Source organism: Ovis aries, chromosome 14, assembly GCF_016772045.2.
Source record: "Ovis aries strain OAR_USU_Benz2616 breed Rambouillet chromosome 14, ARS-UI_Ramb_v3.0, whole genome shotgun sequence".
Classification (NCBI taxonomy): domain Eukaryota; kingdom Metazoa; phylum Chordata; class Mammalia; order Artiodactyla; family Bovidae; genus Ovis; species Ovis aries.
The window spans coordinates 61,326,502-61,353,914 of NC_056067.1; the positions used below are offsets into that span (position 1 = coordinate 61,326,502).

Genomic DNA, 27,413 nt, shown 5'->3' on the forward strand with positions numbered 1-27,413 from the left:
ATCACACCATCGTGATTATCTGGGTCATGAAGGTCTTTTTTTGCACAGTTCTTCTGTGTATTCTTGCCACCTCTTCTTAATATCTTCTACTTCTGTTAGGTCCACACCATTTCTGTCCTTTATCGAGCCCATCTTTGCATGAAATGTTCCCTTGGTATCTCTAATTTTCTTGAAGAGATCTCTAGTCTTTCCCATTTTGTTGTTTGCCTCTATTTCTTTGCACTGATTGCTGAGGAAGGCTTTCTTAACTCTTCTTGCTATTCTTTGGATCTCCGCATTCAGGTGCTTATATCTTTCCTTTTCTCCTTTGCTTTTCGCTTCTCTTCTTTTCACAGCTATTTGTAAGGCCTCCTCAGACAGCCATTTTCCTTTTTTGCATTGTTAGGTAGGTAGAGTAGGGAAAAGGAGTCCAAAATGGCAGTGGCTAAAAGACAAAGAAGGGAAAAGCCCACAAAAATAGAACAAAAGAAGGTCCAAGGACTGGAGTGAGGACCTCAGGTAAAACAGCACTCCTGGCTGGCCCAATTTACATAGGACAGGCCCAGGGAGAGATAAACATATAAAAAGAGGAGCCAGAGCTAGCTCTCTCTCTCCCCTGTGCACTGGGGCGCTCTTCTCTTGGCATCTTTGGATCAACGTGCCCTCACGCCTCAAAGATGGATTTTCCTGCTATCTTCTAAATAAAATCAAGCTGTAACAGTGAGCTGTAACACTGATTTGTCTAAGAGTTATAAATGGTCCTTTCAAGACCTGAGAGCTATAACATGGTCTATCCAAGACCCAAGAGCTGTGACACACCGAGGGGGCTTTAACATCCATCACTCCAAATCTTTGTTGTGATGAGACAAAGAACCAAGGAACATACATTCGTATGACAGTGATACATGTACCTGTGGGGCTTCCCTGGTGGCTCAGATGGTAAAAAATCCACCTGCAATGCAGCAGAGATGCATTTGACCCTTTGATCAGTCAGGAAGATCCCCTGGAGAAGTGACTGACTTACCCATTCCAGCATTCTTGCCTGGAAAATCCCATGGACAGAGGAGGCTGTCATTCCGTCCATGGGGTCACAAAGAGTTGGACATGACTGAAGCGACTTAGCACGCATGCACATACACATTGACTCACAGCAAACAAACCTAAATTAAACTAATTCATAAACAATATAAAATGGAATGATATACAAAAAGAGAACACATACAAAAATACTTCATGGCTTTCTTTATTGAAAACAATGCTTGTATCACAACTGAAGGAAACCAGGTATATCATCCTAAAATACACCTGACATCGAATTTATTTTGAGCTGAAGGCAATTAAGCAGCAAACACAAAAAGGCAGGAAATCAATTCTCCTTTTGATGAAGATACTCTAACCAGCCTACAGATGGCGCCAGAGGAATTTGCAAATAAACCTCATTAAATGAAGATAAGGATTTTTTTTAGTCACTCAGTCATGTCTGACTCTTTTGCAACCCCATGTACTGGAGTCCCCCTGGCTCCTTTGTCCATGGGATTCCCCAAGCCAGAACACTGGAGTGGGTTGCCATTTCCTTCTCCGGGGGATCTTCCTGACCCAGGGATCAAACCCATGTCTCTTATATCTCCTATGTTGGCAGGTGGGTTCTTCACCACTGGGTTCTAGCACCACCTGGGAAGCCCTTAAGGTATACATAATCCAAGGACAAAACAGCTTTAATGGAGCTGTAACCACAACACTGAGATATGCCACACATAAGCCCTACTTCAGCTGGGTTCAGGATCCTCTTTTGGCCTTCACAGGACATGCCACTGGACTCTAACCACCCAGCCATCCTGTACCACAGTTCTCCCACTGGCTTTAGCTCTCACCCCAGGTCTCCCAAGCTGTATTCATCCACAGCATTCGAGTCCTCCAGCTCTCAAAGGCTCCCTCTCCAGGACTTTTTCTCCAGTCTCCCAGACCTGTCTGAGCTCTGGCTGCTGTGAGCCCCACTCCAAGCTTATCAAACACTCCTATGGGCTCTAGTCCTCCCCTGCCCAGACTCTCAGATTCCCCACCACTCGGGGACTTGGGCTCAAGTCCTCTCCCCAAGTCAACCCCCATCTTCACTTAGGAGTGACCTTCTTAAGACGGCCGACAAAGGTCCATGTGGTCAAAGTTATGGTTTTTCCAATAGTCATGTACGGATGTGAGTAGGACAATAAACGCTGAGCACCAAAGAATTGATGCTTTTGAACTGCGGTGTTGGAGACTTGAGAGTCCCTAGAATGGCAAGGAGATCAAACCAGTCCATCCTAGAGGAAATCAGTCCTGAATATTCATTGGAGGGACTGATACTTAAGCTGAAGCTCCAATACTTTGGCCACTTGATGAAAAGAGCTGACTCACTGGAAAACACCGATGCTGGGAAAGATTGAAGGCGGGAGAAGGGGACGACAAAGGATGAGATGGTTACATGGCACCACCGACTCAACGGACGTGAGTTTGAACAAGCTCCAGGAGACGGTGAAGGACAGGGAAGCCTAGTGTGCTGCAGTCCAAGGGGCTGCAGAGTCAAACACAACTGAGTGACTGAATGATAACTCCTAAGACAGCTCAGGTCCCTTCTGAGTCTACCTGCTCCTTCCATACTCAGGACTTGACCCTGGGCCCCAGCCCCTCCCCCAGGGAAAATCCACTTGCATCCCTGGAGCACTGGCATCCTCAACCCCCCCAACCCCCTGCTTTGGGACCTCCAGAACCTGGAGAGGTCCAGTGTGCTGGTTCTGTTCCTTCAACAGGCCATGTGTGAACATTCAGCAAAGACATTGGCCCATATGCAATTTCAATGTCAGCCATTCTGGTGTTTAGTGACTCCCAGGGCAACCTGACTTTGCATATCCCTGGAATGATGACATTTAACTCATCTCCACTTACTTGACATTTGATGATCTTACATGATTACCTAGGTCTCCTTTCACCTTGTATTTATTATTTTTATTGGCCGCACTGAGCAGCTTGTGGGATCTTAGTCCAACCAGGGGCTGAACCAACGCCCTCGGCAGTGAAAGTGTGGAGTCCTAACCACTGGACTGCCAGGGAAGCCCCTCCCTTCACCTTTCAATTGACTGCTGTTTTATTATTGACTTGAAGATTTCTTTTTATCCTTTGTGAATCCTTCATCACATTTAGGTAAATGTCTTCTTCCAGTCTGCTTCTTGCTTTTTCATCACCTTCATGATGTCACTCGATGACCGGAACTTTGAACTTTTGATAAATTCCAACTTAATAACTTTTCATTTTCCGTTGAGAGTTTTCTGTGTACTAAGAAATGTTGCCCGCCCCACAGTTATGGCAATCTCCTCTATTTTCTTCTTCTTTTTCTTGGGGTGCACCATGTGGCTTGTGGGATCTTAGTTCCCTGACCAGGGACTGAACCTGCATCCTCCACAGTGGAAGCACAGAGTCCTAACCACTGGACCACTAGGGAAGTCCCTATATTTTCTTACAGAACTCTGATAGACTTTTCTCAACTCACTGCTCCTACAGGATGTCTTCCTGTAATAACTAATAGCAATGCTAATGCTAATGAGAACAACAACAGCAGCTAATATTTATTGAGCTTACACAATATTCCAGATACATGTTCAGGGAGTTCACATGTACCAAACTCATCTAATCACCACTTCACGAATAAAGCACAGTGGGTAAGAGCTCCTTTTTCCAGTGTCTCTCAGGCAGTGAGAGGTAGGAGGGTGGTGGTAACAGGTTGGGTTAAGTGCCACAAGAAAAGCTCTTCCACAAACTCACTAGCAGAGTTTCACCTTAGAACACATCTGAAATACGACAGAGATGAAGCAGTACTGGAAGGTTTCTATGCTCTCCTTGAAACTAACCTAATCCAGGAGATAACCGCTGACAGCTGAGTATGCTGTGATCAATAAGAAAAAGCGATTCTCCAAATTCACCGCTCACATGACTTCTGATAGTCTATAAGCAGAAGGGCGACCAGTGAAGGCTTCCTTGCATTCACTCTCAACACAAATTTTCCTCATGTTGTGGAAGAAATGAATGTCGAAGGGAGGCCTTTGTACACGAAAGGCTTTTCAACGGCGGGAATCCTCTCATGGTCTCGAAGGTGGTTTCCGTGGTTACATGTGGCCTTTCCACATTCCTTACATTCAGAGGGCTTCTCACCAGTGTGGGTTTTCTGATGCTGTGTCAGCTGGTGGCCGTGACTGAAGGCCTTCCCACACTCCTGACACCCATAGGGCTTAAACCCCGTGTGAATGCGCTCATGCTTGACAAGGCTCGAGCCGTAGATAAAGGCCTTTCCACACTCCTTGCATTTGTAAGGCGTTTCGCCAGTGTGGATCCTCTCGTGCTGAGTGAGGTGGTAGCCGCAGTTAAAGGCCTTTCCGCATTCTGTACATTTATACGGCTTCTCCCCCGTGTGAATTCTCTCGTGCTTCACGAGACTCGAACCCCAACGGAAGGCCTTCCCGCACTCCTTACACTCATGAGGCTTCTCCCCCGTGTGGATTTTCTGATGCTGGGTGAGATAGTTGACACGGGTGAAGGCCTTGCCGCACTCCTGGCACTCATAGGGCTTCTCCCCCGTGTGGATTCTCTTATGTTGCACGAGGCTCGAGCCGCAGATGAAGGCTTTCCCGCAGTCCTTACACTCGAAGGGCTTCTCGCCACTGTGAATTCGCTTGTGCTGAATAAGTTTGTACACCCGGCTGAAGGTCTTGCCACAGTCTTTGCACTCATAGTCCTTCTCACCGGTGTGGAATCTCTGATGCTGGGTGAGCTCGTCACCGCGCCGGAAGGCCTTCCCGCAGTCCTTACACTCGTAGGGCTTCTCTCCTGTGTGGATTCGCCTATGGATCACGAGGCTCGAGCCCCATCGGAAGGCCTTCCCGCAGTCTTTACATTCATAAGGTTTCTCGCCAGTGTGGATTTTCTGATGCTGAGTAAGCTGATTGCCCCAACGGAAGGCCTTTTTACATTCTTTACATTGATAAGGCTTCTCACCTGTATGAATCTTCTGATGCTGAGTAAGCTGATAGCCTCGGCTAAAGGCCTTCCCACATTCCTTACATTCATAGGAATTTTCCCTGTTAGGGAGTCTCTGCTGTGGCCGAACAGGGTTGCTTTCTCTAAAAGCGGGGGTATCCCCACAGCTGATTATCCTTTGACTGGCACGTCCCTCTTGAGGGGCCCGTGATCTGTCCAGCTCACCTTCACATGTCCAGCCAAGGCCACGGGATTTACTTTTTCTATTTGAGGTCCGTTTGGAAAAATTCACCCCATAAGTGTTCTTTTGTGAAGGTAAACTTTTGGTCTCGTATGGTGATTCCAAATCTGGAAAACACACACACACACACACAAACAAAAAAATCCAACATATTTTGTTATTTTTTAAGGAAACAAAACCAAAATTAATCACAAACCAAAACCTTCTCTAACAGAAATAAAACTTCTCCAGTGGGAAAAATATGAATCACCGAGAGCTCTTATTAAGATGCAGATTCCATGTCTAGCATCACAATACTTAATGAGGAAGCGCTGGAGACATTCCTGCTAAAATCAAACCCAAAAGGCACTATTATGAATAGCTCTACTATTTCCTATCAGCTATAAAAATTAAGCAAAAAAAAAAAAAACCCCAAAAACAAAAAACCCTGGAGGGACAAATCTCAAAAATGAAGATGAAAAAGATCACAATTTGTAGACGTGATAGCAAGCCTGGAAAACCAAGAAAATCAAATATACTATGACTGTAAAAAACAAAAAGATATAGTTGGATGGTACACACACACATGTACTACCATTAAAAGTAATTCCTGATACAAAGATTCAACATTCAAAAGATGATGTGTAGAACTAAATTTAATAATAAAACTGTGAAACACTTATGAGGCAATGCTTAGAATAATCTGAGCATCGATAAAGATGCTAACTCAAGGGACTACGAAACATCAAACATTTAAATTCATGAGTTTATAAAGACACTAGAAAAATGTTAAATGGCCAACTTAGAGCAGGCCAGGACACCAACCCTTTGTTATTAAAAGCTATTACTTTTTTTTCCTTAAAAGAACAAAGATTTAGCTTTCAACGTGAGCAGTTCCACTACACCACCAATAAGCAGGTGGATCAAGGTTTCTCTTTAAAGAATTATTACAGTGAACAAATGAAGAGGCAATGATAGAATATCATTTTGAACCCCAATGAAATACTGAATCTTGGTACTGAGTGTCAGCAACTGCTAATGACACAAAAAGAGACACAAGCAGATGTTGCTTCATGATGGAAGAATAGAGCACCCAAGAAGCAGTATCACCGAAAAAAAAAAAAAATTATATATATATACACACATATATATAAAGAAAATAAAGAAAGCACGTGAAGCTAGGAAAATAACCACATTTCAGAAACTACCAATGGCACAGGGTCCTGTTTCCTATGCCCTTGTCTTTCAACAGGGGTGAAACATGAGAAGGAAAATCGACTGGGAGGGAAACAGGGAAGATCAAGTTCAAGGTGGTAACTTCTTCCTCAGAGGCCCTGGGCCTGAGACCTTTGTGGAGACCCCCCCAAACACCTCAAGGGGGGCAACTGCTCCCTGCCCGAGGTCTGCTCTGCACTGTTTTGGTATCTTTTCCCCTCACCCATCAAACCTCTCTCCCTTGCTTCCATAAGAGCACTGTCTGGCACAGAAATGAGACGTCTTGCTTTCAAAAGAAGAGAAACTTCACAAGAGGCAGAACTTGGGAAAAAACTTGTTGGCTCAAGATTTCTTTGATTGCATTTCAGTCAAATGTGTCACAATCTAAATGTCAAAATGATAAAAGACTTCAAGAAACAGAAAGGATTGGAGGACAAAGAGGAAACCAGATGGGTAGATAAAGGGTCTTATTTTAAGCTTATAGAGGCAAGTAGAACATGATGGCTGAATGTATGGATTTGGGGGCCAGAAACCTTAGGTTCCATTTTTGCTTCTGCCTTCTTGACTGACCAAGTCACCCTGTGCCCCAGCATACTGATCTATAGTAATATAATAACTGCTCCTATCGATAAACTAGTGAGAATGGGATGAAATATATTAATATACACACACACCATGCTCAGGATGCTTCCTGGTATATAGTAAGCACAATATTAGCCATGCATATTATGGCTGTTATTTCGTTAACAGAAAAATATTAAATTTCCTTATAAACAAGATGATATCATCTGGTGTTTAACTCAGAGTTCACAGATTATAACTTTCAACCTCACTTCAGGTCCAGTGTGTAGGGAGTGGAATATGCTTAGTGTGGTTTTACATGGATTCTGTTTGTTCAGTTTGCATCTACACAGAGGCTGGTATGCTAGAGAAACTCATGTCATGTGTCAGGCCGTCTTCCCTAAAGGTGGGTCCCCACAGTACCACCAACAGCAATCTGGGTGTAAACATGGGCTCATAGCATGAAGCGTGGTTTCTCCAAAGATGGTCATGAAATAAACAAATACATTCATTTTCATAAGTTAAATAACCCTAATCAACCCTTTGGTCATTAAGGAAGAGAAATAATTACATGAGGGCCAGACAGCGGTAGGAAGATGGCTGATGGGTGAGGAGGTAGAGGTGTACACATGATGCCCATTTCCGACTGAACAAAGCTCAAAATGTCCCTTGGGAGCAGGAAGAAAGAAATTCAATGAGGCTCTTGAAAGGTGGTCCTGAAGCTCACCATGGAGGGAGCTGATGGTGCGGGCACAGAGTCCAGGTTGTCCAAGGCAGGGAACTTACCAAGTGAGACCAGGTTACTGTAGTTCTCCAGCATCACATCCCAGTACAAGTCCCTCTGCCTGGAGTCCAGACATGCCCACTCCTCCTGAGAGAAGTCGATGGCCACATCCGAGAAGGTCACCAAACCCTCGCGTCCCTGATGGAGCAGAAGGACATAACTTCAAGATGAAGGAGGGGGAGCGAGGCCCCTACTCTGTGCAGGGGTGGACACAGTGAGCAGATTAAAGGCCTGGGACCTGGGTCGGGGCCAGGGAAGTCACCGCTGCGACTCACGCTTAGCCCCTCCTGCTGCAAGGAAGACAATCGACACCCTGGGGTACTCTAACCATGCCATTCTGCCAGGAAATAGCTAAAACAAGCCCAGGTTTCTCTTGTTCACAAGTACTGAGCCTGCTACATGCCTGTCTCATAAATTCTCAGCAAGCGTGCATTCCTACAGTATTTCTGTTCTGTTTAAGGAGAAACAAACAAAAAAAAAAGCCAGGGGTTTGCTTCCTGAATATAAAATCTTTTATCTTAGAAAATCAGGCTTGCAGGTTTGAATGTTTTCAGGCTTCAGGCTCATCATTTTGACAGGTTATCTTTTACGCGGTCGGCCTTTGTGATGACAAAAGCAGTTTTTGTTTTTGACTCCATCATATTGAGAGGGTAACAGGTAGGAAGGCCAAAGGTCTCCAAATGAGGAAACAGGCTGTAACTCTTTAATCTCTCCCTGAAGTGGCAGGAAGAAACAAACTACAAGTGTCGATTTTTTTCCTTGCCTATACAAAATTAAAAGGAGGTTTCTCTTAAAATTCTGTGTTGCCATGGCAACACTTGGTTCCACCTGAACCCAACTTTTCTCAAACCTTGAGCTAACCAATGCGCTTCTCTTATGGAAATGCTTTTCTTAAGCTATGTTAATGAAATCATGTATTTGCTTTGGAATTTGCCTTTCTTCAAAATGGTTCCACCTAAGACTAACTTTTTCCCTTTTCTCAAACCTTGACTGATAACAGCTCAACAAACCAGTATTCGTATCAATTGTTTTATGGCTGGGGGATGACACACCTGTTCTATCCTATCTGAAAAATGCATATTGTGGGAAAGGGGGCTGGTTAAACTCCCTCAGCCTTGAGGTGTCTCTCTTATCTGATTAATAGCTTTCTAACAAACAAAAAACAGCTTGCTAAAATCTAATAAGGGGGGCACTCTCCGCCCCTCTTCTGATGTTTATGTCAGAAGCTTCTCTCTTAATAAAACTCTACTACACAAAAGTTCTTGAGTCATCAAGCCTGGTCCCTGATCCTGAAGCTAAATCTTCTTCACAGATCACAAATCTGACACTGTTCACTGTAAGCTGTCAATATGAATGGATTAGACTGAATTATTAGTCACACATTTAGGTTGAGTCAGATGTCTTAAGTTCCCCGATTCCAGGAGTATATGATCATCTATCACTTTGACCTGAAATGACCTTCTCATCTGTTAATTATCCACTAACCCTGCCTTTTCTTTTTTCCTGATTTAGAGGAAATAAGTATCAAACGATTTGGAAACATAGAGACAGGTCTGTTTAAAACAAAATTCAGGGACTTCCCTGATGGTCCAGTAGTTAAGAATCTGCCTGCCAATGCAAAAGACACAGGTTTGATTCCTGGTCCAGGAAGATCCCACATGCCTCAGGGCAACTAGGCCCATGTGCTATAACTACTGAGCATGCCCACCCTAGAGCTCATGTTCCAAAACAAGAAAAACCTCCACAATGAAAACCCTGGGCACAGCAACTAGAGAGTAGCCCTCTAGTTACTGCAACAAGAGAAAGCCCATGTGCAGCAACGAAGACTCAGGGCAGCCAAAAATAAACAAAATTAAAACAAACAAACAAAATTCATCTCCTGGGTCCCCTGACAGGAACATGATCTCTGAGCCAGGGCTTCATCACACTCCAATTCTTCATAAAGCATGAGCCTGGGAAAATCAGTGGAGGTGAGAGAGGACTCTCATGTGGTCATATGGGACCAACATCTAGAACTCATCAAGTCGTGGACCTGACTCAAATATTTCTCCCGAGGTAGTTTCTGCTTCCACTGTCGCAATTACTCTTGACAAAAAAAGTGAGCAGAGGAGGGTTCCGTGAAAAACTTTAGCCACAGAGGTGAGCCCAGGGCTACATGGCATCATTATTTGCTGCAGCAGGAAGAGCAGGGGAGCAGGTCTTCAGTGGAACTCACTTGGGCAGGAGGCTTCACAGTATTTCACAGAAGTATGCACAGGACCCAGACATCACAGCTCAAGATGGAAAGAGAAACACACTCACGTGGGCCATAATTCTAGAATTCAAGGACTGATCAGTGCTCCTGGGGTCTCTTTTACTGAAGACACAAAATCCAGAGATGCCAGATCTACAAGAGGAAAACAAGGCTTGAAAATAAGTGCACCCTGGTCCCCAAATGACTTAGTACAGCCTTCTCACTCCTCCACCTTCGCTGCCAAAGAACCCTATCTTCTTCCCCTACAGCTCCCCCACAAAAACACACCTGGAGAAGATTAAAAGGATTCTGGAAAAATCAAGTTCTCCTTGACACTCCAGGAAACCCAGCTGCATAGATGTGGCAGAGGAGCGCTTATTTTATGTCTTGAAATTAGATCTGACACTGGAGTGGGAGGATTCCTGGCCAGCTCCCTGGTGGGGGATATGGCTGAAAATCCGGCCTTGACCAAAGAAAGGTGCAGCCTTTGCCCTCAGCCTCTGAGAGGTAATGGACATTGCATATAACAGGGATGTCTTTGCTTTGGGTAGGGGCAAGTCACACCACACCTTAGGGTGGGTACTGGCCACACCAGGAAGACCACTCAGGTAATGGGCGGGGATGGGGAGACCATGGGTCATGGGCTATGAGTTGACTTGGGGACTGAGATCAACATCTGGACAACAAATCAATCACCTACATCCACAGGACCAATCAATTATGTCCACGTGATGAAGCCGCAGTGAAAACTCCAGACACTGAAGCTCAGGCGTGCTTCCCTGGCTGGCAGTACTCTGAGCATACTGTCACTCGCTGATGTTGGCACAATAGCTGGCGTCCTGACTTCACCGGGAGAAGGCACCGGAAGCCCCAGGGTGGGAACTTGCTGGGCCTTACCCTGTGCACCTGCCTCCTCGGCGGCTGTTAGTCTGCATCCTGCCCTGTCAGTCACAGGAACCGGGACTAGTGCAGCATTTGGTGAGTTCCAGGAGTCCCTTCTAGTCCTGAGTTATGAAACCTCAGGGTGGTTTAGGGAAGCTCCTGAACCTGCCTTCGGTGTGACGGCAGAGCGGAGTTCTGTGTGGAGACCAGGCCCTCAAGTTTCACTGAAGGTGGCTAGGGGACTCTGGGCAGAGGGTCCATTATGGTCATTCACACCGTCCCAGGTGGGAGGGGCTGCGCCATGCCAGCTCGAGCTCTTCCAGCCTCTGGACAGGGTGAAGTCACCAAGACTTGGCAGGCGGACAAGGCGGAGAGAGAACTACCCAGATAGGGTCTGGCATTCTGAATTCAGCAAAGCTGGCTGCATAAATACAGGTAGAATATCAGAGTGAAAATGTACTAGAGGGCTATTCAATGCCAAGTCAGAAGAAATACTTGAAGACATGAAAAATTTTTCAGGTATATTGTCAGTAGGAAAATCAGGCTATTGAAACAATGTTTCTCAATATGCATATATACATATTTATATACAATATATACCATAATCAAGATATTTGTACCTATATAAACACACATACATGTTGAGACAGATTCTCAAAAGATAAAGATCCACTCTCTTTCTCAAAGGAGACCTCTTGAACTTGCAGAAATATCTCTGAATAACTTATTTTGGGGATTTTTTTTTTTTTAATCTGAATGACATCTCATTTCTTTTTACTTCCTAATACCTAAACCAACTCTGTGATGTCTACATCTTCCCATATATGTTGGAGGACTGACTGGGAAAAAAATGGCTAAAATGCCAAGATGCCCCACAGATACTGATAGGTACCTTGATGTTGCTTAGTCTTAAAGGGAGGGTGAGCTCTGATTTTGAACCTGTCCTTCAGCCAGTGTCCTGAAGATAAACACTAAATCACCTAACCCTGCTAGCATTTTCGTTGCATGCAACGCTATTAGAAGAAAATATGTAAGGTATAAAACACAGAAAATAAATTCATTTATTGACACATAGAATCCATCATTTTGAAGTACTTTGGTCATGATCTGACATCATGAGAATGAAGCCCTCTTCCTAGCAGCTCTCAGCGTACATCACCCAGAATTCTCCAAACCCATAAATCCATAAGCTCATGAGGAAAACCTCTGATTCCAACAGAGTGGCAGCCTACAAAATACCTGACCAGTTCCTCTTAAAACCACCAACGTTGTCAGAAGCAAGGGAAGTGTGGGAAATCAACACAGCCTAGAGGAGCTTAAGGAGACATGACAACATTACATGAAAATGTAATGTGGTATTCTGGATGGGATCCCAGGATCCCACAGATGAAAACTACTGTGTAAAAACTAGGGAAACCTGTGGGACTTCCCTGGTGGTCCAGCGGTTAAGATGTTGGCAGTTCCACTGCACGGGGTGAGGGTTTGATCCCTGGTGGGGGAACTAATACCCCACATGCCTCACAGCCAGATAATAACCAAAAAAATAAATAAATAAACATAGTCAAAACTGTTTTTAAAAAAGTACTAAGGAAATCTGAATAAAGCACGGATTTCAGTTAACAGTAAGGTTCCAGAATCGGCTCATTAATTCTAACTAATATCCTATACTAATATGAGTTGTAAATAATAGGAGAAACTGGGTGCAGGGTACCTGGGAATTCTGTGTACTATCTTTGCAATTTTTCTGTAAAACTAAAACTGTTCTAACTGAAAAAATAAATAAATAAAACGGTTCTAAAAATACAATCTATTAAAAAGAACAATTTGCAACCATATGTGGCCCACAAAGCACAAAATATTTAACATGTGACCCTTTAGAGAAAAAGTTTGCCAAACCCTGCTTGAGATCCAGAACCCACACGCAGCATCAAACCATACTGCCTCTCACCATTAGTAAAAAGATGTAACTGAAACTGTCAGACCTCAAATAAGACCTGGCTGATACAACAAATTTCTATTTACTGATTACTAGAGGAAAAAAAAAAAACCTTGCCTTCAGTGACAAAGACCTTTGCTCAAACCCCATTCTTAAAAACCTCACAAAGCTGAACACTTTGTCATTAACTGACTAAAACAATCAAACCCTTCTCCTTTCTTACTGTGTTCTGAAAGTCAGTCCTGTGCAAAAGACCAAAGATATGTAGCCTTTGAGTCCACCTAAAAATTAATGTCATAATGATATTATATTACCATATCACATGCTAAAACTGCTAACATTAACCTCCCAGTAGTATCCCTTGATTCTATTGGATTCTTAGAAGGACACATGGGAAGATGTGAACAATTTACCTACTGAATATGTGAGTACTCATGGGAGAGCGCTAGTCAACGGGGAAGACACCTGCACAATTGCTTGGAAAGCAATTACTGAGTTAATACCGAGGACATTTCAGGTCAAGGAAGGCAAATATTCTTAAGTGCTACAGATTCAGGTCATTTACTGAACAAAAAGTTCACCTGGAACTTGATGTGAAGATCTGTGATAATCTGTCTTCTTCTTCAGAATGCTTTTTCTGGAGGGCAGCTGGCCTTGAGGAAAGAAAGGACAGAATGAGACACTGGGGCCTTTCCGGAGCACAGACTACATCAGGAAATACCCTCCCATTTCCAGTCTCAAAATGAAGTAATCGCTTTCCTCAAAGACTAAATTGGCAAACCAAAAACTACACTCCCTGATACATAACTGTACTTTTTTGTTGCCTGCCTAAGTTCAGCTATTTCACACCAGTATTTTTGAACCAAACCCTTTCAGGGAAAGCTGTGTCAGTCTTGAAAAATCAAAGCTACATAGTTATAAGGCCATAAAGAGATGTTTTCATTCTTCCTAGTTTAAAGAGAAGAGACTTTAAGTAGTGAGCGTCACACAGAAAAATCTAATTAAAGAGCTAAAAATAATTTTAAGGAAAGCATGGGCCCAACCCTGGGTAAGAGCATAAGTCTTTAAAAAGCTAAAAAAAAAAAAAAGAGAGAGAGAGAAAATACCCTCCAAGACCACACCTAAGATGTGGTACATATGTACGATGGAATATTACTCAGTCATAAAAAGGAATGAAACTGGATCATTTGTAGAGACGTGGATGGACCTACAGTCTCTCAGAGTGTCATTTGTAGAGACGTGGATAGACCTACAGTCTCTCGGAGTGAAGTTAGAAAAACAAATATCATGTATTAACGCATATGTGTGGAATCTAGCAAAATGGTACAGATGAACCTAGTTCCAGGGCAGGAATGGGGACACGGATCTACAGAATGGACATGTGGACACAGGGCTGGGGCAGGGAGAGGTGGGTGGGATGAACTGGGAGATTAGGACTGACATATACACACTACCAAGTGTAAAACAACCAGTGGGGAGCTGCTGTATAGCAAGCAGCTCAGCCTGGTGCTCTGTGGTGACCTAGAGGGGTGGGATTGGTGGGGGGGGGGTGCTGGGAGGCAGGTCCAAGAGGAAGGGGGTATAAATATACTTACAGCTGATCCACTTGTTGTACAGCAGAAATTAACACAGCATTGTGAAGCAATTATACTCGAAAAAAGCACCAAAAACAAGAAGGGTGCACCCAGATGTATTTCAGAGATTCCAGGAAGCTAGGCTCTACTACCTGGGGGTACCCCGCCCGCCCCCACCCCACCCCCACCCAGCACCTCCCAGGTCAGGGACCTCTCCCTTCCAAAATAGAATCTTTTCCCCCCAAGACCCTTTCATCACTGGACTTTGGAAGGACGGCACCTCTGGCTCTAAAGTCGCCATCTCATGACGACACCTGTGTCAATTCCTGTCATTTTCATTACAAGGTTCGGGCTCCCACGTCTCTTGGAGGCCGCTGTGTCCCCGCAAGTACTGCACGGTAGGAGGGCGGAGGGACCAGCGGAGACACCGGAGCTACAGGTGATACCGTCACACGCCCCCTCCCCGTGCTCACTCAATCCGTGCCCACACACCCGGGAGCCAGCCTGCACCTGTCACAGCTGAACAAACTCACACACCGCGGCTGCGACACACCGCCTGACGCCCCCGCCAGAAACAAGGCGCCCGGCTCCGCCAACCCCACAGACACGTCAAGGCGGCTCTCACAGCCCCGCCGTCCGCGCCAGAGCCCACGCGCGTGGAACTCACGCGGAGCGGAGCGGAGGCGTCCGAGCCCGAGGCTCACACGCACCAGGGATGGGTGGGCGGGCACAGCCGCGGGATGAGGTCGGGTCGCCTCCCCGCTTCACACACTCACGCGCCAAGTGCGTCACAACCGCAGGGACCCGGCCCGTGTCCCTCACCGACACCCACGCGCACCTCAGTCTGTAGACAAGGCCAAGCCCCATCACACACACACACATACCCACACTTATACACACACACACACGCACACGCTCGCACTCCCTCCGCAGCGGCTCCCGAAGCCACAGGCCGACGCTCCGTTTCGGGCCTCTTGACCTTTTTCCTCACCGCCACCGCCCGCCGCTTTCCACTTCAGGTTTCCTCCAGGGATGCTAATTACTCACGGCTCTGGGCCCAACAACTAACAGGGTGTCGGGAGGGAGCGAGCGCAGCGGTGCAGGTTAACTCCAGACAGCGTCGCCAGGAAACCAGAGCGTGGAAAAAAAAAAAAAAACAACGCGCAGAAAGCGCATCTCCCAGCATGCAACTCCCGGCGAGGCTAATGGGCTCGTGCCCCCAGAGCCCTCTGGGAAACGTAGTCCCAAAAACGGGGAATTTGCGGAGCTGAAAGCTCATGGGCTCTTTTTCCCAGCATGCAACTCCGCACCGGCCCGACTAGAGCTGTGTCTCAGAGCCTTCTGGGAAGTGTAGTTCTCATCTCGGGTAATACACAGGGTTCCTCAGAAGGCATCCCTCCCTGCGTATAAAGGAGCCGTGGCCCCCAGACTTGCGACGGAGTGTTATGCAGAGTCGCAGAGTTTGTAAATGCTGGGAATCCTGCCAGCCGTTCAGATTTGTTTTATTACTCATTTTAGTATTAGTATCATTACTGCTACTACTTAAAAAAAGAAAAAATCCTTTTTATTTTATTCTGGAGTATAAATGCAACCCACACCAGTATTGTTTGCCTGGAAAATTCTAAGGAGAGAGGAGCCTGGTGAGCTGCAGTCTATGAGGATGCAAAGAGTCAGACAGGGCTGAGCACAAATTACACTTATAGCTGATTAATAATGTGGTGATAGTTTCAGGTAGACAGCAAAGGAACTCAGCCATGCATATATATGTATCCATTCTCCCCCAAATTCCCCTCCCATCCAGGCTGCCACGTGACTTTGAGCAGAGTTCCCTGTGTTATACAGTAGGACCTTGTTGGTTATTCATCTTAAATATAGCACTGTACATGTCCATCCCAAACTTCCTAACTATCCCTTTCCTCCTCCTTCTAACAGGGAAAAAAAGCTTTATTAAGTTCTTACATATACATGTAACTTCTTACATGTACATTTTGGACTTCCCAGATGGCGCTAATAGTAAAGAACTCCCCCTGCAAATGCAGGAGATATAAGAGACCAGGGTTTGATCCCTGGGTCAGGAAGATCATCTGGAGTAGAGCATGGCAACCCACTCCAGTATTCTTGCCTGGAGAATCCCATGGACAGAGGAGCCAGGTGGGCTACAGTCCATCAGGTCGCACAGAGACAGACACAGCTGAAGCGACTTAGCATGCACGCATGTACGTGAGAGCTTTCAGAAAAGAATGAAGACCTGAAGAATTGACCAGAGCAGTAAGCTTTTATACCTTTGAGACAAAGAAAGGATAAATTTGTTAAGTATTGACAGTGCAATGGGCAAGTGAGAGTTCGGTTAGGGCTTGGTAATCAACCAGTCCATTCTGAAGGAGATCGGCGCTGGGATTTCTTTGCAAGGAATGATGCTAAAGCTGAAACTCCAGTACTTTGGCCACCTCATGCGAAGAGTTGACTCATTGGAAAAGACTCTGATGTGGGGAGGGATTGGGGGCAGGAGGAGAAGGGGATGACAGAAGATGAGATGGCTGGATGGCATCACTGACTCGATGGACATGAGTCTGAGTGAACTCCGGGAGATGGTGATGGACAGGGAGGCCTGGCATGCTGCGATTCATGGGGTCGAAAATAGTCCAACACAACTGAGCAGCTGAACTGAACTGAACTGAATCCTTGTCTTTAGACTTCCCTGGTGGGTCAGTGGTAAACAACCCGCTGCCTGCCAATGCAGGAGACACAGGAGACTCAGGTTTGATCCCTGGAAGCACCGAGGATGCTGGGGTTAAATAAACATGGCTGCTTTTACGGGCAGATAGAGGGAAGCTTCTCATCCCCATCACTCTCTAGATGGTGGTAGCTACAAAGAGAAATAGGCAAGAGAGATCTCGGGGTGAAGAGTCAAAGGAAAATGAAATGTCCCTGGGACCTAGGCAACCCTTCATGGTAGCCCTTCATAACTACCTTTTGAATTCTTTCCAACACTTGGAAATTGTAATACTGCTAGAGCATCTGATATTTTCAGGTGTTTAAATCCCTCAGTTCAGTTCAGTCGCTTAGTCATGTCCGACTCTTTGTGACCCCATGAATTGCAGCACGCCAGGCCTCCCTATCCATCACAAACTCCCAGAGTTCACTCAGACTCAAGTCCATCTAGTCAGTGATGCCATCCAGCCATCTCATCCTCTGTCATCCCCTTCTCCTCCTGCCCCCAATCCCTCCCCACATCAGAGTCTTTTCCAATGAGTCAACTCTTTGCATGAGGTGGCCAAAGTACTGGAGTTACAGCTTTAGCACCATTCCTTCCAAAGAACACCCAGGACTGATTTCCTTTAGAATGGACTGGTTGGATGTCCTTGCAGTCCAAGGGACTCTCAAGAGTCTTCTCCAACGCCACAGTTCAAAAGCATCAATTCTTCAGCGCTCAGCCTTCTTCACAGACCAACTCTCACATCCATACATGACCACTGGAAAAACCATAGCCTTCACTAGACGGCCTTTGTTGGCAAAGTAATGTTCTGCTTTTCAACATGCTATCTAGGTTGGTCATAACTTTCCTTCCAAGGAGTAAGCATCTTTTAATTGCATGGCTGCAGTCACCATCTGCAGTGCTTTTGGAGCCCCAAAAAATAAAGTCTGACACTGTTTCCACTGTTTCCCCATCTATTTCCCATGAAGTGATAGGACCGGATGCCATGATCTTCGTTTTCTGAATGTTGAGCTTTAAGCCAACTTTTTCACTCTCCTCTTTCACTTTCATCAAGAGGCTTTTTAGTTCCTCTTCACTTTCTGCCATAAGGGTGGTGTCATCTGCATATCTGAGGTTATTGATATTTCTCCTGGCAATCTTGATTCCAGCTTGTGCTTCTTCCAGCCCAGCATTTCTCATGATGTCCTCTGCATAGAAGTTAAATAAGCAGGGTGACAATATACAGCCTTGACATACTCCTTTTCCTGTTTGGAACCAGTCTGTTGTTCCATGGCCAGTTCTAACTGTTGCTTCCTGACCTGCGTATAGGTTTCTCAAGAGGCAGGTCAGGTGGTCTGGTGTTCCCATCCCTTTCAGAATTTTTCACAGTTTATTGTGATCCACACAAAGGCTTTGGCATAGTCAATAAAGCAGAAATGGATGTTTTTCTGGAACTCTCTTGCTTTTTTGATGATCCAGCGGATGTTGGCAATTTGATCTCTGGTTCCTCTGCCTTTTCTAAAATCAGCTTGCACATCCCTGCTGCTCCTGCTGCTGCTAAGTCACTTTAGTCTTGTCTGACTCTGTGCGACCACATAGACGGCAGCCCCCCAGGCTCCGCCGTCCCTGATTCTCCAGGCAAGAACACTGGAGTGGGTTGCCATTTCCTTCTCCAATGCATGAAAGTGAAAAGTGAAAGTGAAGTTGCTCAGTGGTGTCCGACTCTTAGTGACCCCATGAACTGCAGCCCACCAGGCTCCCCCGTCCATGGGATTTTCCAGGCAAGAGTATTGGAGTGGGGTGCCATTGCCTTTTCCATAGTGACTGCTTTGTATATATATATATTTTTTCAACTTGCTGTTTTTGCAAAGAATTCACACCAGGTGGCGCTAGTGTTAAAGAACCGCCTGCGAACGCAGGAGCCAGAAGAGACACAGGTTGGATCCCTGGGTTGAGATGATCCCCTGGAGAAGGGCATGGCAACCCACTCCAGTATTCTTGCCTGGAGAATCCCATGGACAGACGAGCCTGGAAGGCTACAGTCCATAGGGTGGCAAAAAGTTGAACATGACTGAAGCGACTTAGCACGCACTCACCATCAGGGAAGGAAGTTACTATAAAAAAGCAGACAGAAACTTTTGGACGAATCCAACATCCTGTTATTTTTCTTTGCTGCTTCAGAATTTATAGCAGGAATTGATGTGCCCCATGAAATGTTGACTATTTCCCTGTCTTTGTGTTCACCATAAAGAAGGCTGAGCGCCAAGGAATTGATGCTTTCAAACTGTGGTGCTGGAGAAGACTCTTGAGAGTCACTTGGACAGCAAGGAGATCAAGCCAGTCAATCCTAAAGGAAATGAATTGCAAGGACTGATGCTGAAGCCGAAGCTCCAATACTTTGGCCACCTGATGTGAAGAGCCGACACACTGGAAAAGACCCTGATGCTGGGAAAGAGTGAAGGCAGGAGGAGAAGGGGACGACAGAGGATGAGACGGTTGGATGGCCTCACCGACTCAATGGACATGAGTTTGAGCCCACTCTGGAAGATGGTGAAGGACAGGGGAGCCTAGCGTGCTGCAGTCCATAGGGTGGCAAAGAATCAGACACGACTGAGCGACTAAACAACAAAACAAAACACTGTGTCAGTCAGGCCTGTGGGGTTCCGGGTGGGCTAAATCTGTCCATGACGGGATCAGGTGCTCTTTCCTTACTGAGACGCAAAAAATCATTGTGAAATTGTTGAGAGCACAAGCACAAAGTCAGAAAGCTAGGGGGGAAAAAAAGTGAAGCTTTTTTGAGTGATAAAAAAAATCAAGAAGCCAAAAAGTTTCAAAAAGAAAAAAACCTCAAGTTGATAAAGTAAACTAAAAAAAAAAAAAAGTCAGAAAAGCAAACAACCAAAACAAGAAAGCAAAATATAATAGGGATTAGAGTGGGGAAAAGTGAGTTCAGTTCAGTCGCTCAGTCGTGTCCGACTCTTTGCGACCCCATGAATTGCAGCACGCCAGGCCTCCCTGTTCATCCCTAACTCCCAGAGTTCACTCAGACTCGCGTCCATCGAGTCCGTGATGCCATCCAGCCATCTCATCCTCTGTCATCCCCTTCTCCTCCTGCCCCCAATCCCTCCCAGCATCAGAGTCTTTTCCAATCAGTCAACTCTTCGCGTGAGGTGGCCAGGGTACTGGAGCTTCAGCTTTAGCATCATTACTTCCAAAGAAATCCCAGGGCTGATCTCCTTCAGAATGGACTGGTTGGATCTCCTTGCAGTCCAAGGGACTGTCAAGAGTCTTCCCCAACACCACAGTTCAAAAGCATCAATTCTTCGGTGCTCAGCCTTCTTCACAGACCAACTCTCACATCCATACATGACCACTGGAAAAACCATAGCCTTCACTAGACGGACCTTAGTTGGCAAAGTAATGTCTCTGCTTTTGAATATGCTGTCTAGGTTGGTCATAACTTTCCTTCCAAGGAGTAAGCATCTTTCAATTTCATGGTTGCAATCACCATCTGCAGTGATGTTGGAGCCCCAAAAACAAAGTCTGACACTGTTTCCACTGTTTTCCAGTCTATTTCCCATGAAGTGATGGGACCGGATGCCATGATCTTTGTTTTCTGAATGTTGAGCTTTAAGCCAACTTTTTCACTCTCCTCTTTCACTTTCATCAAGAGACTTTTGAGTTCCTCTTCACTTTCTGCCATAAGGGTGGTGTCATCTGCATATCTGAGGTTATTGATATTTCTCCTGGCAATCTTGATTCCAGCTTGTGCTTCTTCCAGTCCAGCATTTCTCATGATGTCCTCTGCATAGAAGTTAAATAAGCAGGGTGACAATATACAGCCTTGACGTACTCCTTTTCCTATTTGGAACCAGTCTGTTGTTCCATGTCCATTTCTAACTGTTGCTTCCTGGCCTGCATACAGATTTTTCAAGAGGCAGGTCAGGTGGTCTGGTATTCCCATCTCTTCCAGAATTTTCCACAGTTTATTGTGATCCTCACAGTCAAAGGCGTTGGCATAGTCAATAAAGCAGAAATGGATGTTTTTCTGGAACTCTCTTGCTTTCTCCATGTTCCAGCGAATGTTGGCAATTTGATCTCTGGTTCCTCTGCCTTTTCTTAAACCAGCTTGATCATTAGGGAGTTCACGGTTCACGTATTGCTGAAGCCTGGCTTAGAGAATTTTCAGCATTACTTTATTAGCATGTGAGATGAGTGCAATTGTGCAGTAGTTTGGGCATTCTTTGCCATTGTCTTTCTTTGGAATTGGAATGAAAACCGACCTTTTCCAGTCCTGTGGCCACTGCTGAGTTTTCCAAATTTGCTGGCATATTGAGTGCAGCATTTTGACAGGAACATCTTTCAGGATTTGAATAGCTCAACTGGAATTCCATCACCTCCACTAGCTTTCTTCATAGTGATGCTTTCTAAGGCCCACTTGACTTCACATTCCAGGATGTCTGGCTCTAGATGAGTGATCACACCATTGTGATTATCCAGGTCATGAAGGTCTTTTTCTTAGTACTTCTGTGTATTCTTGCCACCTCTTCTTAATATCTTCTGCTTCTGTTAAGTCCAGACCATTTCTGTCCTTTATTGAGCCCATCTTTGCATGACATGTTCCCTTGGTATCTCTGATTTTCTTGATAAGATCTCTAGTCTTTCCCATTCTGTCTTTTTCCTCTGTTTCTTTGCATTGATCGCTGAAGAAGGCTTTCTTATCTCTTCTTGCTCTTCTTTGGAACTCTGCATTCAGATGCTTATATCTTCCCTTTTCTCCTTTGTTTTTCACTTCTCTTCTTTTCACAGCTATTTGTAAGGCCTCCCCAGACAGCCATTTTGCTTTTTTGCATTTCTTTTCCATGGGGATGGTCTTGATCCCTGTCCCCTGTACAGTGGAAAAATGAAGTAGATGGGAATTCCCTGGCAGTCCAGTGGTTAGGACTCTCTTACAGCTGAGGTCTCAGGTTCAATCCCTGGTAGGGGAACAAAGATCCTGCAAGCCAAGTGACATAGCAAAAAAAAAAAAAAGAAGAAGAAGAAGAAGAAATTTTAAAAGTAATATGAGGAATCAATGGAGCTAGAAGTTGTTTCTTTGAAAATGGGAAAATCTTTAGCTAGATTGACCGGGACAGGGGGAGAAGAATTGATTATGCAAGAAGTCAAAGATCACTAGAGATGCTTCTAGTCTCATCTAGGTATGTGTGTGGCTAAGGTGAAGCATCACAAAAGCTAAAAATCATGAATACATTGACACTGCAAATAAATAAACCTGAGTTACACCAGACCAGAGTTTGCCAAAGTGTTTCTCTTGAGAGCCAAATAGTCAATATTTTAGGCTGTTCAGGCCACATATGCTCTGGACCACATATTCCTCTGTATTTTTATTAACAACTTTTTGAAAATAAAAACCACTCAGCCTCTGGCCCATACAAAGTCAGGGCCACCGGCAAGATTTGAGCTATGGACCAGAATTTACCTGACTGCTCCGCTGAACCAATAGGTAAGGATGGGGAAGAAAAATTCTAGATCAGCATTATCCAGTGTGGTACATAGTCTTGAGCACTTGAAATATGGCTAGGTGGGACATAAGCATAAAATGTACACTAAGATTTGAGGACTGTTCAGAAATAAAAAGATAAAATGTCTCATTAGTGATTTTTACATTATATGTTTAAATGATAAAATTTGTATATTTTGAGCTAAATACATTATTAAAATTAGTTGTGTCTGTTTCCTTTTCCTTTTCTAATGTGATAGTAAGAAAATTTTAATTATATACATGGATTTCGTACTTGCTTAGACAGCACTATCCTCTTCTGCAATTTGTCAAATTGGACCACATTTGTCAAAATTTAAAAATGTGCCTGTCTTTGACTCAGCAGTCCCACATAAGATATACACTATTTTATACATTAATTAAAGCTTTCCCATGACATATACATGGACACTTATCACCTTTCGCGAAGAACCTCCTCTTATCCTCAGGAGCTCACATTGACCCGGGGATCAACGATCGTTGACTTTCTGTGGAGTTTGGGTTTTTTTTGTTTTGTTTTGGAGTTTTGTTTTGTTTCTGTTTTGCTATGTTTTGATTTTGTGGAGTGGGGGTTGTTTTGTTTTCTTGTTGGGGAGGGATTTGTTTTGGTTGTTTGCAGAGTGTGGGGAATATCACAGTATTTGTATGAAGCAGAAAGTGTGTATGTTAGTCACTCAGTCACGTCTGACTCTTACTGACCCCGTGGACTGCCGGGTCCTCTGTCCTTGGGATTCTCCAGGCAAGTATACTGGAGTGGGTTGCCATTTCCTTCTCCAGGGATCTTCCCAGGGATCGAACCTAGGTCTCCCACATTCCAGGCAGATTCTTTACCATCTGAGCCCCTGGGGAAGCAGAACTCATGCACAAATCCATCAGGTTCTTCTGGCAGCTGTCTTCTCCTAGACAGAATTTACCATTTTTTAGGGCTTCCCAGGTGGTGTTAGTAGTAAAGAATCCACCTGCCAAGGCAGAGGGGTTGATCCCTGAGTTGAGAAGATGCCCTGGAGGAGGAAATGGCAACCCATTCCAGGATTCTTGCCTGGAAAATCGCATGGATGGAAAAGCCTGGCAGGCTACAGTCCATGGGGTTGGAAAGAGTCAGGCATGACTCACATTCTTTAAACTTTTATGTAATGAATGACCTGGCCAATTGTGAAATTTCAAATTAGGTGAAAACTTACAGTATTTAAGTTAACTGAAATACTCAGCTAAAATGAACTCAACTGGCCCACAGGCAGGATCTTTGTGGACGTGGAAAACAGAGTACAGCTGTACTTCAGGGCTGCAGGCAAACAGATGAGGTGAGGGGAGAAGCTGGTTTGCAGATGCTATGGAAACAGTATGGAGGGTCCTCAAAAAACCAAAATAACTACCACAGAACAACGATTCCACTCCAGGTTATGTATCTCGGTGAAAAAATGAACTTGAAAAGATACATGCAGCCCAATATCCAGTTCAGTTCAGTTGCTCAGTCATGTCCGACTCTTTGCAACCCCATGAATCGCAGCACGCCAGGCCTCCCTGTCCATCACCATCTCCCGGAGTTCACTCAGACTCATGTCCATCGAGTCCGTGATGCCATCCAGCCATCTCATCCTCGGTCGTCCCCTTCTTCTCCTGCCCCCAATCCCTCCCAGCATCAGAGTCTTTTCCAATATTATTAGCATTATTTACAATAGTCAAGATACAGAAGCAACTCAAGTGCCTCCCAAAAGACAAATGGATAAAAAAAAAAATGTATATGTATGCAATAGAATCCTACGAAGGCATAAGAAAGAACAAAGTTCTCCATTTGCAACATAGATGTACCTGAAGGTTATTATACTTAGTGAAATAAAGTAAGACAAACTACTTACATGTGAAATCTAAAAAATAAATGACTGTGTATTAACAAAAGAGAAGTAGAATCACTGATAGAATAAGCTAGTTAGTGGTTATCAGTCAGGTGAGAGAAGGGTTAGGGACAAACGTGGTAGAGGATTAAGAGATACAGACTACTATGTATAAAATAAGCTATAGGACATATGGTGCAGCACAGGAAACTAAAGCCATTATATAAATATGTAATTACTCTAAATGAAATACAATCTATAAAATTATGTCACTGTGTTGTACACCTGGAACTAATATAATATTGTAAATCAACTGTACCTCAATCTAAAAAAAAAAAATGAATGAATGAATGGGTAAAGACAGCCGATGGTGTATTAAAATATTGCAGTGGAAATATAGACATCAAAAATCCAATGTTTAAGAATCACTCTATGATGATACCGTCTTCAAAATGAATGATGAATGTGCTAAAGTCAATTTCCCTCTTTTATCTGGATTCCAGCTTTACTGAGGTATAATGGTACATTTAAAATTGTATAATCGGCTCCAGTTTCATCCATCTCATCAGAACTGATTCAAATGAATTCTTTTTAACGGCTGAGTAATACTCCATTGTGTATATGTACCACAGCTTTCTTATCCATTCATCTGCTGATGGACATCTAGGTTGTTTCCATGTCCTGGCTATTATAAACAGTGCTGCGATGAACATTGGGGTACATGTGTCTCTTTCAATTCTGGTTTCCTCGGTGTGTATGCCCAGGAGTGGGATTGCTGGGTCATAAGGTAGTTCTATTTGCAATTTTTTAAGGAATCTCCACACTGTTCTCCATAGTGGCTGTACTAGTTTGCATTCCCACCAACAGTGTAGGAGGGTTCCCTTTTCTGCACACCCTCTCCAGCATTTATTGCTTGCAGATTTTTGGATCACAGCCATTCTGACTGGTGTAAAGTGGTACCTCATTGTGGTTTTGATTTGCATTTCTCTAATAATGAGTGATGTTGAGCATCTTTTCATGTGTTTGTTAGCCATCCGTATGTCTTCTTTGGAGAAATGTCTATTTAGTTCTTTGGCCCATTTTTTGATTGGGTCATTTATTTTTCTGGAATTGAGCTGCATAAGTTGCTTGTATATTTTTGAGAGTAGTTGTTTGTCAGTTGCTTCATTTGCTATTATTTTCTCCCATTCAGAAGGCTGTCTTTTCACCTTGCTTATATTTTCCTTTGTTGTGCAGAAGCTTTTAATTTTAATTAGATCCCATTTGTTTATTTTTGCTTTTATTTCCAGAATTCTGGGAGGTGGATCATAGAGGATCCTGCTGTGATTTATGTCTGAGAGCATTTTGCCTATGTTCTCCTCTAGGAGTTTTATAGTTTCTGATCTTACATTTAGATCTTTAATCCATTTTGAGTTTATTTTTGTGTGGGGTGTTAGAAAGTGATCTAGTTTCATTCTTTTACAAGTGGTTGACCAGTTTTCCCAGCACCACTTGTTAAAGAGATTGTCTTTACTCCATTGTATATTCTTGCCTCCTTTGTCAAAGAGAAGGTGTCCATATGTGTGGATTTATCTCTGGGCTTTCTATTTTGTTCCATTGATCTATACGTCTGTCTTTGTGCCAGTACCATACTGTTTTGATGACTCATTTGATGATTCATTTGAATCAGTTCTGATGAGATGGATGAAACTGGAGCCGATTATACAGAGTGAAGTAAGCCACAAAGAAAAACACCAATACAGTATACTAACACATATATATGGAATTTAGAAAGATGGCAATGACGACCCTGTATGCAAGACAGGAAAAAAGACACAGATGTGTATAACCGACTTTTGGACTCAGAAGGAGAGGGAGAGGGTGGGATGATTTGGGAGAATGGCATTCTAACATGAATACTATCATGTAAGAATTGAATCGCCAGTTTATGTTTGACGCAGGATACAGCATGCTTCGGGCTGGTGCATGGGGATGACCCACAGAGATGTTATGGGGAGGGAGGTGGGAGGGGGGTTCATGTTTGGGAACGCATGTAAGAATTAAAGATTTTAAAATTAAAAAAATAAATAAAATAAAATACTATTTTTGTAAATAAATAAATAATTGTATATACTTAGGTTTTTTTAAGAAAATTTTGGGGCTGCGTCGGCCGGGCACGGCGGCGTGGAGCCCGGCCGCGGCAGTGCCTCTGCTTCGCGGAACCCACCAGCTTCCTCTTCTCCACTGGGCCCAGCGCATGTTTGCCTCACAGACCGAGGGGGAGCTCAAGGGGACCCAGATTCTCAGAGAAAAGTTTCCTCGAGCTATAGCTATCAAAGTCACTGACATTTCAGGAGGCTGTGGGGCAGTGTATGAAATTAAAATTGAATCAGAAGAATTTAAAGAGAAGAGAACTGTCCAGTAGCACCAGATGGTTAATCAGGCACTCAAAGAAGAAATCCAAGGTATGCATGGATTGCGGATATTTACCTTTGTCCCCAAACACTGACCATACTGTGGCTTCATTGATGCTGCTGCTAAAACTTTGGATGAATCTTACTACCACCGTTCTTTCCTCAGCCTATGACAAAAAATTTATCCATTTTGTTCATAGACATTTCCATATTGTAATTATAGAAGAAATGGTATCTATTTAGATATTAAAGGCAACAGATAAGTAAAAGTGTTTTTCATTACAAAAAAAGAAAATTTCAAATAAACACACAAAACTGTGTTTCATTTCAACAGTACAAAAAGAAATCCCCACAGCATCAATTAAAAAAAAAAAAAGATTTGGATATACCACATGGCTTGAAGGACCTTAGTTCCCCCATCAAGAATCCAACCTGAACCCAGCAGTGAAAGTTCCAACTCCTAACCACTGAACTGCCAAGGAAGTCCCTCAACATTTTTTAATATTAGGAACAATTTCCACAGAGTTCTTGGGAAATAAAAACAAAGAGTCAGTGAATGACATTAAAGA

At 44.1% G+C, this 27,413-nt stretch overlaps 1 protein-coding gene and 1 pseudogene across 1 annotated transcript; one reads left to right on the forward strand and one right to left on the reverse strand.

Annotated features, from left to right (window-relative positions):
- Positions 1 to 1,206: 1,206 nt before the first annotated feature.
- ZNF331 (zinc finger protein 331) lies at positions 1,207 to 15,518 on the reverse strand. The gene is given in 5 exon segments (XM_027978733.3): positions 1,207 to 4,048; positions 4,050 to 5,328; positions 7,763 to 7,898; positions 10,062 to 10,146; positions 13,393 to 15,518. Coding segments are annotated over 4 exon segments (1,476 nt in total). The 5' UTR covers positions 10,071 to 10,146; positions 13,393 to 15,518; the 3' UTR covers positions 1,207 to 3,996.
- LOC132657657 (uncharacterized) lies at positions 10,440 to 27,042 on the forward strand (annotated as a pseudogene).
- The last annotated feature ends 371 nt before the right edge of the window (positions 27,043 to 27,413 follow it).